General features: G+C 58.1%; 1 protein-coding gene across 1 annotated transcript in view; it reads right to left on the bottom strand.

The window, feature by feature from the left end:
• Positions 1 to 12,240, bottom strand: part of CASTOR2 (cytosolic arginine sensor for mTORC1 subunit 2) — a 51,219-nt gene that overhangs the window by 16,297 nt on the left and 22,682 nt on the right. The window contains exon 2 of the mRNA XM_045992597.1: positions 2,290 to 2,360. Coding sequence (XP_045848553.1) covers positions 2,290 to 2,360 — 71 coding nt within the window. The remainder of the gene's footprint in view (positions 1 to 2,289; positions 2,361 to 12,240) is intronic.

Genomic DNA, 12,240 nt, shown 5'->3' with positions numbered 1-12,240 from the left:
CACTTCAGGTTCCTTGTCTATAAATCGCACTTAGCAAGAGTCTTTCCCGGGGCTTATTAGCACAGCGTCCGCAGCCAGAAGCCCCGCTGGGGGCAGGGAGGGAAGTCGGAATAGGTTGATTCAGGCCCCTCTCGGATCCAGTCTGCTGGCTTGCTTACTATTGCAAGGGTCCCTCCTATGGGGTCTCCCGCACAGCGCCCACCGCAATCACGACTGACTGTGTTGCTGGCCGGCAGACCCCGAGGCTCCTGGGGTCCATGGGGCTCTCAGTGCTGCCTCCTGCAAGCCCGGGGGCGGGTGGTGCTGGCTGGGGACAGGCAGCCAATCACCTGCGCGATGCCTCCCCGGGGACTGAGGATTCCTACAAACGTGGGTTTCCATGGCCTGCAAAACCGGCGCCCTGGGTCCTGTGGCCACAGCCTTCCCCTGTCCTGGTCACCGCGTTCGCTCGTTTGCGACCTCGAGATGGAGCGAGCTTGTCTCGTCTGGGGAGATGGAGCCGTGAGGGTACTTGCTCCCAGAGCAGAGACATCCTGGGGTGTTCCTTCTGCGTCCGAAGTGCCGTGCTTCTCGGCAGGACCCACACAAAGATGGAGATGGGTCTGGGTTGCCCAAGCGTACATTCTTCATGGGACCGTGCTTTGTGGTTAGGGCAAAAGTTCCTGTTTGTGGCTCTAAGGCTCCCAAAAGGTCTGTGCATGGATGAATGACCGACCAGAGAGACATCTTCGATGATGGGGTAGGGGTGCATAAGGACAGAGTGTAGGGGTGAAGTCAATTCTTCCAAGGTTCCCCTCGTTCACCAGTGAGGATGGTCTAAAAAGGCGGCCCTCCTCCACTTGCCTCCACTTGCCCTAAGAATCACACCTAAGAACCTGACCCCGTGATGCCAGGTCTCAGATCCCATTTTAGGAATCAGCTGGAGCGAGAATAAAGGTCATAAATTTATCCCTGGAGAACCATGAATGCCCACTTGGATTCTAAGCGCAGGGGACCGGGCAAGGAGGCAGGTCACATCCACCACGGTGTGGACCGCGAGAGGCCGCGACATCACAGGAAAAGTTACGTCACGGTGTCGGGGGCAAGCACTTCTCTCCGGGACAGGACGGCATGTAGATTAAAAAGAGACAACTCGTGCCCCGTACAATTGGAAGAGAAACACGCAAGAGTGACCAGGAGTTGCCTTCGGGGTGGAATGGGGTTTTTATAAAAATGCGGACTCAGGGACACTCTCTGTAGGCTTTCCAGAACAGAACTGGGGGGCTCGGAGGGAATGCCGGCTCTGGGGGGAGCCCCGCTCCGTGGCTGTGGGCCCCGTCACCTGACCTCCCCTCCGCTCGCAGCTCCTTGCTGGTGGGACGTGAACACACCCCGTTCTCATAAACGAGTGGGCAGCGGCCAGTACAAACGGACGCTCGCCGTCGCTTTAGACCAGGACCAACATAATAAACCTATGAAATAAAACTGAGGGGACACGGTGGAGAAGGGGGATGGGGAGTGATGTCAACAGGGATGAGGATTTTTTTGAGGGGAGGGAAGATGTTGGTGGGCGTGGCGCACAACCCCGTGCGCATCACAGACCGCTGAACTGGACACTTTATAAGGGCGCATGATGGGGCACCTGGGTGGCTCAGTGGGTTAAAGCCTCTGCCTTCGGCTCAGGTCATGATCCCAGGGTCCTGGGATCGAGCCCCGCATTGGGCTCTCTGCTCAGCGGGGAGCCTGCTTCCCTTCCTCTCTCTCTGCCTGCCTCTCTGCCTACTTGTGATCTGTCTGTCAAATAAATAAAAAATCTTTAAAAATAAATAAATAAGTAAGTAAAATAAAAGGGCGCATGTTTACTACATGAATTGTATTTCAGCCTTGAAAACGGACACACGGGAAGGAAGGAAGATCAGCAGGGCTTACGGGAGCCCTGACGGGGAGCCAGGGACCGAGGACCGACAGCCTCTCACTCAGCGGCGGGAGCTCAGTGAAACAAGCCCCGGGTTGTAGCTACTTTCTCCGTAGCCTGTAGTTCCCAGCTGGGTAAGCACGTTGTCTTTCTGACCCTTTTAGCTCTGGGGCCTTTCCTGGGGCAGTTTCATCAGCGGAAAGGAAGGGGACCAGCCACAGCACAGGGAGAGAAGAAAACAGACTCTGCTGACTTTCTAACCCACTCGCCGGAAGGAGACGGAGGCAGAAATAAGGCGGCAGGAGGGGGCAGAAATAAGGCAGCGGGCGGGAACAGAAATAAGGCGGTGGGCAGCCATACCAACCCAGCCAAGCCGGGGAGACAGAAGCACTCACCTAGGAACCCCTCCTCGTCGACAATGATGGTGTAATCCTCCGGCGTCTCAGTCAGACTGAAGAACTTGCACCTGGATGGTGGACGGACAGACAGAGAATATCACTGTTAGTCCCACTTCGGACCCGGCAGGACCCTGGGACCCTGTGGGAGATGACTCGGTTTACCCAGAGCTTTGACCCAAGGCTGCCGGGTGGCCTCCAGGAAGCTGTGTATCTTCCCCTCCGCTGCCCTCCAGCTCTGACTCCGGAGGTCTCAGAGAGGCTGGTCGTCCCCTCTGCAACGCCCCGCCCCCCGGCCTTTGTGGACCCCTGAGCCGGCCAGCCTCTAGGTCTCCATACAGCTCAGGGGTCCTCGATCCCACTTTTCCCCAGGGAAGCAGCAGCTGAAGGACGACTGGCAGGGAGCAGGGAGGAGAACTCTCTTTTCTGTAGGCGCCCCACACCCCGACTTCTGGGCCTCTGCTCCTGCCCTCCCCGGGCCCCCCACACCCATGGGTCCCAGCCTTCTCCTCACCAACTCGAGAGTCCCCATGGTCATTTAAGACCTAAGTCAAGTCACCCGACCAACAGCCCAGCCTTTAGGGTACTTCTCTTCCGTGCCCAAGAACGGGGTGTGGCCACCTGTGCGGCTGGGGTGGGGGGCGGCGGCACGGATCCCCGGATCGTCCCCCGCAACTCTGGTGATGCTGGCTTAGCCTGGAGTGTATGTGTACGTTGTCCTTTCTGCCCCAAACAAGACCATCGGTTTCCCAAGGCCGGGGCTGCCACTCACTCTGTCCCTCTGTATCTCGTCCCCAAGTCCATTCTTAGTGCCCTGGCAGACACACGGGGCTAGGTGGCTTTCTGTGGCCAGGTTGGGGGGGAGTCACGGCCCCTCACTGCCTGTCTCCCTGTCCCTCCTCCAGCTAGAACGGCCCCCAGAACATTTGCAGGGAGAGACGGTGCGCAGCACGAACAGCGGCGAGCAGGAAACAGCCTGTGGTCATTTAACTGGCATCACTCAGGGTCTTGAGCGCGAGGCCCAGCGCGGTCCCCGTGCCCAACGTGTAAAACACATCCATCACGGGAAGCCCTACCAGAAAGAGGACCAACCAGGAACCCCAGCAAGGGTCCAAACGGTACTTCTACAAAGATTCAAAGGGAAGACACTCCTGATGTCAGGGATGCAGGGCTGTAGGGCAGGGGGTGGAGGGGGGTGGGGCTGGCCCACCTCTGGTCAGGGCCCTGCAGCACCAGAGCCCAGCCACACAACCTCCCCGGCGCCCTGTGTGCTTTATCCTTGAAATTTTCACAAGGGACGGGAACACCTGGAACGGAGAGGAACGCAAAAAGGCACAGCCCCTCGGAGGAGGCGGCAGTTTCTCCTCAAGGGAAACACACAGACCCAGTGACTCACAACCCCGCGCTTGGGGGACCACGGGAGAACTGGACACCCAGGACCACAGGAGACCCGCATGCAGGTGTTTACGGCCTTTCTTTGTGCTTGCCCCAAACTGGGAACACGCCCAGTGTCGGCCATTCACCCGGAGACCCGGAGGCCCATCGGCCCCACGGACACCGGTCAGCAACCCAACGGGATGAATTACCGGTTCACGCAGTTACACGGATGGATCCCAAGTGCGTTTTGCCGAAGTTAAAGCCAGACTCAAACCAGACACGTCCCCTGATTCCATCCCTAGGACGTTCTGGGAGAGGTGCAAGGCTAGGGACAGAGAAGGGAGTCACGGGTGCTAGGGGCTGGTTGGGGTTCACTTTAGGAGGGCATCGGGGAACTTCTGGGGTGACAGTCATGCTTGGTGTCTTGGTTACGGCAGAGGTTTTAAGAGCACATAAGTGTGTCCAAACTCCAAGAATCATGCCCTAAGAGGGGTGACTTTTACTGTATGTAAATTATCCCCCAATGTGCCTTAATTTTTAAAATTTATTTATTTTTTAAAAGATTTTATTTATTTGACAGACAGAGATCACAAGTAGGCAGAGAGGCAGGCAGAGAGAGAGCGGGAAGCAGGCTCCTTGCTGAGCAGAGAGCCTGATGCGGGGCTCGATCCCAGGACCCGAGATCATGACCTGAGCTGAAGGCAGAGGCTTAACCCACTGAGCCACCCAGGCGCCCCTATTTTAAAAAATATTTTATTTATTTATTCAACAGAGGGGGAGGGAGAGAAACAGGCTTGCCGATGAGCAGGGAGCCCGATGTGAGGCTCAATCCCAGACCCCGGGGATCACGACCTGAGCTGAAGGCAGACGCTCAACCAACCGAGCCCCCAGGCGCCCCATCAGTGCACCTGACCTCAAAGAAACGTCTAGAGCGGAGTCATCAGCGAGGTGGCGAGCTCCTCCCCAGACGCTCTGCTCAGCCAGACCCACACACGCTTCAATCTCCCTCTGGCTCCTCCGTTTCAAATCATATCTCTGTCCCTGTGTGTCCCACACCCAATTTGCAAACTGCCCGCACACATGAAATCTGTAACTGCTCGGGGACAACGGCAAATTATCATAACCTCGGAAAGTGGCAATCACTGGTCTGGGCTGGCTCCTTCTTGGGGACCCCTGTGCGCTGAGAAAGAGCCTTGGGAAGTGTGTCCCCCCCACCCTGCACCGGTCACCAGACTGCCACGAACGGGTACTCGCTGGGTATGGGGAGTGGCCACCCAGCTATCTGTGACAGCAAACAGAGATGGGACTTGCCCCCCCCCCCCGCCCCCTGCCATGTCCTCTTAGCTGTGAGGGATGTTCCAGAAATAGACCCTATAAACTATCCCAGAAGGCAGAAACCCCAGCAGAAGGCAGCATCGGCCTCTGTAAATGGGATATAAACATGTTGTTGACGTGACCCGTCTCCCGGGGTCGAGTGCCCGAGGCCCTGCTGTTGGATATCCATCTCCAAACATGTGCCTGGTGGGGTGGGCAGGCACCCAGGAGGAGGACGGGTCAGCCCGAAGGACCAGCCACGATGGCTGTGGTCAAACTCAGGGAGTCAGGCCCCTGGCTGCATGTTGCTAGCCCCACCAGCCTTCTCCCCGACCCCGTGTTGCTCTCGGGTTTCCCCTCTGCCTACCACTCCCCTCCACGTGAACCCCTGCCTTGGAGACCGTGCAGGCCTCCTACGTCGCCCCATTCCCTTTCTCCTGGCCTGCCTCCCAGTCTCACGCCTCCAAAGGCTGACAAATGGTCTCTCCACTGCCCGGCATACCCTTCCCTCTTCTTCGGCTGGAGACTGGCTGCTCATTCTCTAAGATCCAGCAAGCATCTTCATTGGGGTAAAGCCTTTTCAGATTGGCAACGGCTGCCCCATCTCCGTCACCTCCCACCGCAGGGCTGTGGTCCTCCCTTGACAGTCTACAGCCTTACACGACGTCTACGGAAGGACATTAGAGCCACTGCGGACAGCTGGGCTGGTGGTGTGTTACAACTCGCTCATCTCATGGCATATGTGAAGTCTGACCTTAAGAGTTGAGCAGTGTACAGTCTGAACAACTGTGCATGATGAGGGTCCTAGGTGCTTTCCACAACCTATGACAAATAATACTCGTTTTCCGCAGCAGACGGTGAACTCTCTCTGGCAAGGACTGTGGATTCTCTGTACATACAGCTAGTCCCTGACATAGGCTGGGAAGAGAATCAACACTCATTGTCCAATGAGCAAAAAAGTGCACTAGGTATCCCCAAGCCAGAGAAGCCCTGATTGGACAAACCCTGCTGGCCCTTTGTGGGGCACTGCCTTGACCTGCCCTCCTCTGGGAGACACTGAAGTCTCCCGTCCTGACCTTCCAATGAGTCATGGCTAGAGCCACACTCCAGATGCTTGGGGCTCCGGAGTTCGTGGCCTCCCTCTACTTTGTCTCTGAGGAGCTGGAGAGAGGACAAAACCCAGCAATTAGCCAGCCTCTGCTCAGTGCTGTCAGGAAGCCCAAGGAGGAGGAGGTGAGCAGGGTGCCCTCTGGATGCCCTCATGGTACTCAGGAATGGGATGGAACAACAAGAAAAATAAAGTGGCCTGGGAAAGTGTGAAGGCCTGCGTACTAGTCCCAGCTTGGCACCTGGGGGTGGTGAGCCCTGGGCTGCTTCATTCCTCTGTATAGTGAGGGCCAGGTTCAAGGTGGACTGGTTCCCATCCAGCTCTAGCGTGGGCCGCGTGGAACCCCGCCAGCTCTACAGCAGGGTGCCCTTGAGGGGCCTGGTCAGGAAGACACAGAAAGATGATCCTAGAACCATGGAGTCTGTCTGGAAAACACCATTTAAGGGCAGGCAAAATCCAAACCAGCTCAGATGAGAACCCAAGACAGATCTGCTGTCCAGATAGCTGGGCAGGTGGTGTATCACAGCTCTGGGGGCAGGGCTCATTCATGGCATGGTCTCTGTGAAGAGTGCTCTCAGTTGAGCAGTGCACAACCCATGCAACAGTCCATGACCATCTCCCGGTAGGTTCTGCTGCAGCCATCATAAAACTCTACAGCTCTGAGCACTGAAGGCGGGAGACTGGGGAGCAGCAGCTTGTGGTTCAGGACACACCCCGAGAATCATGCAAGTCCCCCATCCAGGTGTGCCAGTGTATCGCTGCTCTCTGTTGAACACAACAGGGGTACGAGATGTAGGCGGGCCATGCCAGGAAGCCTATGTCTGTTCAGAGCCTCATGGCCAACACAGAGCATGCCCGGGGACTGCAGACTGCATCCCCTTCGGCCTGGAGGAAGAGTCCAGCCGCCATCTTTATTCCTCTGTGGCTGTCGTGCTCCACAGGATGGAAGGAGTGCTGCTGTTTATGGCTGTGGGACCTCAGGTAAGTTGCTTACCCTCTCTGTGCTTCGGTCTCCTCCTGTATACAATGGGGACGATAACCCTACTTCCCAGGGTTGTTGTTAAAGGAACACCAATGAGCGAAGACGGGTGTAAGTCTAGTTAGCATGCAACACAACAGGTTGGCTATTTACTCTTGGACGGCAGAGGGAGCTGACCGGGAGGCCGGCCTGTATTCCCGGGAAAGAGAAGCTCTAAAGCCAGCTAGCTAGAGAGAGCAGTGGGCCAGCTGGAGGGGCGGTGGGCTGACGGTTCTCTGAGGGGCTGCAGGCGGGATGGGGTCTCTGTGGGGAGACCCCCTCCATGTGGTGCTGGCTCTTAGACACTTGATCCCCCAAGCCACAAGCTCTGGCTGAAAAGCCTCCATCCACCCAGCCTGTGGCCCAGCCCCCACCAGGGAGCCAGCATGATGGATGGGTGATAACGTTAGAGGCTCAGCCCGAGATCCCAGGGGCTCTGTAGCCCCGGGACTGACCCCAGCACCCCTACCCCCGCTCCCTGACACGCCATGTAGAGGCCGAGGGACCTTCACAGACATTTGGCGTGTCTGAGCTGGCAGACTGTCTAGATCGGGGCAGCCAGGGATGGGGACCCCTATGGGCAGGCACCTCACCTTTCCCGTTCACCTGCTGGCTGGTGGAGGGTTCTGGCAGGCTGTGCCCTGCTCCCTTCCCCTCGTTTTCCAGACACCACAAAAGACCTCCTTACGTAGTTAGGGATCCGCAAAGGTGGTCTGGATACGGAGTCCCGAGCTGAGGACCTCAATCTAGGGCAGGCGGGAGCCAGACCAGTCTGGGACCAGAGCCCGCTTCCTGCAGGGTCAGGAGGCCCCGTGTCGGCCAGACCCTGCTGAGGTCACCTGCCAGCTCATCACAGAACAGGTGCAGACGCTTTGGGAAGACAGCCTGGCCCGGCGGGGAGTCACTGTCTTCATGCACTGGGCTGGGCCCTGCGCACAGGACTGAGAACAGGCATCCCACATGTTCCAGGCACCTGTGGACACACTGTCTTTTGTTCCACTGGGCAGGGGGTGTCTCTGAATGCGCATGGGCCTGTTTTGAATTTCAGCCTAGGAAGCCAGAAGCGTTTCTCACCAAGGCTAGCCCACTGGGCTTGGAGCCAGGGTCCAGCCTGCTTCTGGCCGCCTCCTGCGCCAGCCCCCTGGCCACGGCCGATGGTGCAGGAGCCTTGCACAGAACACAGCGAGCGACACTGAGCCGGCCTCATGCTGGTCCAGGCTTTGGATCCCTCCACCGGCCGTGGCCTTTTTCTCTCTTCCTCCTGGGTCTCTGCTAGGTCTCTTGTGTTCCTGACATTTCATTTCTATGGTCTTTGGCAACCGGAGGCTGCTGTTTCAAGTTTTAGGTAGAGAGAAAGCCCTGCGTTGTGTCCATGACTTGAAGGGTCATCCCGAAAAGCGGAAGTTTTTTCTTCTGTTAAGATGGGAAAAAAAAAAATCTGCTTAGGTCATGGGCAGCCAGGACAATCACCGTGTGGGCTGTGGTACTCGCAAATTCTCGGGTGACACAGGGATGGCAGAAAGGGGGTGGGTAGGGCACAAGGGGGAAGCCCCCAGATCCAGGCAGGAGCTGAATTCAGTGGCTAGATCATTCAGTCATTCGACAAACAGATCACTCACACACCACCAAGAATCGGACCATCAGGGTTGACGTGCTGGGGTGGAAAAGAAAAGACAGTGCGACAGACAGCAGTGTGTGCCGCAGACCAAATCAGAAAAGTGGAGAAAGGGTAGAGGGGCTGGGGGTATGGGGCCGGCGATCCCAGACTGAGCAGGGCGTGGCTGCCAGGAGCTGCTGGGGAGGGGAGGCGGCCGGCGGGCCGGGGTCACTGAATGGATGGAGAGCTGCCGTCTGAGATGACGGGAAAGTTCCGGAGAGGGATGGCGGGAGGGAAACTCGGCGCGACTGTGCTTGATGCCGCTGACACACGGCGACAATGGTCAATTGGGAGGTCCGTGTGGTCACAGTAAAAAGGGAAATTGAGCAGGTACCGGCAAGGTCGTCACAGGACCTGGGGGAGGAGGAGCTGGCGAGCCGCTGTCCCAGAAGCGGCCACACACCAGGAGTGACAGAGGCCAGAGTGGCTGAGTGGTAGGGCAGGAGCAGTGACCCGCAACACTGGGACAGGTCACCGGGCAGGGAGGACGCCTGGTGGCCACTGTAAGGAGTGGGTGGGGCCCTAAGACCGGGAGCCACTGGCTAGAGCCGACGGAGGCCTGGATCAGGCTGGAGGTGGTGGGCGTGGCTCTGTGGGTGGCCAGGAAACAAGACTCAGCACCTCGGAAAGATGAGGTCAGTGGGCAGGTTGTTGTCACTCTGAACTTGGTCCCCGCTGACGCCTCCATTCTTCCCTCCATGGAGACCTGGGGAAGGTGGGGAACTTGAGGCAACAGGTTGGCCTAGTCCTGCACAGAGGGCCAAAGCCACAAGCCTCCTTATGCATGTCCCAATGGCCTGGGGCAGCCAGGTGGGTGGGGTGAGGAGGAAGGGCCCTGCCAGGGTAGGGCCACAGTCTGGGGAAGTTCAGCCTCTTGCTTCACCAACCCAGAGCCAAGTGCAGGCTATGAACTGACTGGTAGTTCTCTTTCTTCCCTGAGGGGTCGGAGATGGAAAGGGCCCCTGTGTGGATCTCGGCATTGCCACCTACCCCAGACAAGGCCGGAACAGCTCTCTTATCTCTGAAAGAGGTTTGGCAGGGAAGTGTGGGTGTAAGGAGGTGCTGAACACACAGGGCCGTGCTCAGGTCTTGCCTGGGCTCGTGTGGTCATGCAAAGTGGCGAGCCCAGAAGCTGGCCTGGAGACCCAGGCGGAACCGGACCTCCCAGCAGCATTCCTGTCCAGGCAGTGCTCGGGCCTCGCAGGCAGGGGAAGGTCCTTGGCTTCTCTGGTGTAAAATGACTGATTCCGATCTCTCCGTTCCCATGGCCCCCACCCCGACCCTCTCAAGAGAGCAGGGTCAGCCTCATACGGGGGCCAAGGAGCCTGGCCCAGCACCCCGGGGCAGGCCAAAGCCCTGGCCTATCCCTCCCCAGTGACGATAACATCAAAGATAATTCACTTCCAGATCTGACTGTGCTTAGCAACACACCTGCTCCCGGGAGATGGGCCGAGTCTTCCCCGCCCGCCCCCCACCGCCCCCGCACGGCCGGAACAGGAGGTGACTCGGCCTGTGCGTCATCGGCACTAACCAAACAGACGTGGAGCCCAACTAATTATTCCCATTTCATCGGCAGGAAGCCTGAGGCTCAGTTAGGGTAGGAAGTTACAGCCTTGGGCCCACTAGGCTGGGCAGTGTCTATGGTGGGGACAGCCGGGAGGCCGGTGTGGCCCTCACACAGGCCCTGGGAGGAATCCTCCCTCTCCTACATGTGTCACGGCAGCGGCGGACACGAGAACTGATAACCACTTGTTCTCGGGGACAGAAAGCTGGCTGGGAACCCAGACGGCCCTCGCCGGGCAAGGAGGCGGACGAGGACAAACAAGGACCCGCCGTCAGGATGAATGGTCTAGTGCGACTTGCAAAAATACGAGTGAGTCCCAACGATATGGTGGACGGCAAAGTCAGTCCGCAGACACCACGGACAGCAGCATCTGTTCCGGCAGAGAGAGGAGGAACCGCTCTTAAAAAAAATAAAATACACCTTTAAGACCATGTAGTCTCAAGACACACAACAAAGAAGCAGAGGGGGGTGCCTGGGGGCTCAGTCGCTAAGCATCAGCCTTCGACTCAGGTCATGATCCCGGGGTCCTGGGATCGAGCCCCGCATCGGGCTCTCTGCTCAGCGGGGAGCCTGCTTCTCCCTCTCCCACTCCCCCTGGTTGTGTTTCTTCTCTCGCTGTGTCTCTCTCTGTCAAATAGATAAAATCTTTAAAAAAAAAAAAAAGGAAGCAAGGGAATGAAGAACATGGGGTTACCCAGGGTGGGGGTTAATATGGGACGGGTGTGACCCTTGGTCAAACCCAGGTGACCGTCTGGCCCCAGCCACGGCAAGGAGACACTGCAGTGGGGACAGAATCAGGCAGGAGAGGCAGGATGAGTGGACAGGACCCATCCCAGGGCTATGACTTCCCCCGAGCCAGGTCATTCCAGGTGGCCCTGGCTGGTCAGTAATCTGGGGGCTCCCTTCAGCTCCACGGATTGATCCCGACATGGTCCCCACAGTCCAGCCGCTATGACCCTCTGACGGTGTTGTGGCTTCCACGCACTTGTGTTCCCCCAAGAACACTGCTCTGCGGGGACAGGGTCCTGGGTGTGAGTCCCAGTTATGGCGACAGCCCTGTGGCCTAAAGACATTTACATGACCCCTGAGCCTGTCTCCCCACTCATCGAGAGAGGCAAACCCACCCTGGTCGCCGGGGCCAGGGTGAGAGGTCAGCACCCCCTTGGGGGTAGAAAGCCCCACGTCTACAACACACCAGTTCTTCTCCCTCCCTTTCTGCCTGGGCTCTGGGCTGATGTTCTCCTGGTTTCCTTCTGACACAGCCAGAAGCTTATTCGAGGTCCCCTGGTCCTCAACACGGCCACTGAGGACACACAGAGACACACAACTTCCTACCTACCCTTCCAGCCTACTGTCGGGATGCCGAAAACCATCATCAACCTTCTGGACCCAAACCCATCCGTCCTTGTCCTCCGTGCCGCCCCCCACCCCCGTGCCAAGTCCAGGACACTATTAACTGGAAACCACAGCCCCTAGAGGGTTTGGCTGTTACAGGCTGGGGGGGTTGCCCTGTTACCTGGCAACTCTGAGTGCCCCCAGCTCCTGGGTCACTCGAGTGCCTTTCCTCTCTGGCAGCCACTTGGATTCTGTGCCATCCGCTGCTCGTCCAGAGGCAGGGTGTCCTGGGCGGCCCCCTTGGTGGACCCCAACCTCAGATGACCTCTGTCCAGCACCAACATACTCAGCCGTGACCTCCAGTCAGAAATCCCCCCAGGGCCCGCCTCCCGCCCTGTCTGTAGGATCGGCTCAGCCCTCCCTCTCCCCCCAGCTCTGCACCCTGACCCCATACCCCTGGCTTCTTATGATTTAGGCCAGCTGGGGAGGGCCCCCTCTCAAAACATCTCTGTTTTCTCACCCATCTTATCTCTGTCTCTGGCCGGAGAAAACCAGCCCCAGGGCAAGCTTCTCTCGCC

The sequence above is a fragment of the Meles meles genome, chromosome 21, assembly GCF_922984935.1.
Source record: "Meles meles chromosome 21, mMelMel3.1 paternal haplotype, whole genome shotgun sequence".
In the NCBI taxonomy this organism is placed as follows: Eukaryota; Metazoa; Chordata; class Mammalia; order Carnivora; family Mustelidae; genus Meles; species Meles meles.
Note: the sequence above shows the minus strand (reverse complement) of the source record. Positions and strands in the feature narration are given on the sequence as shown.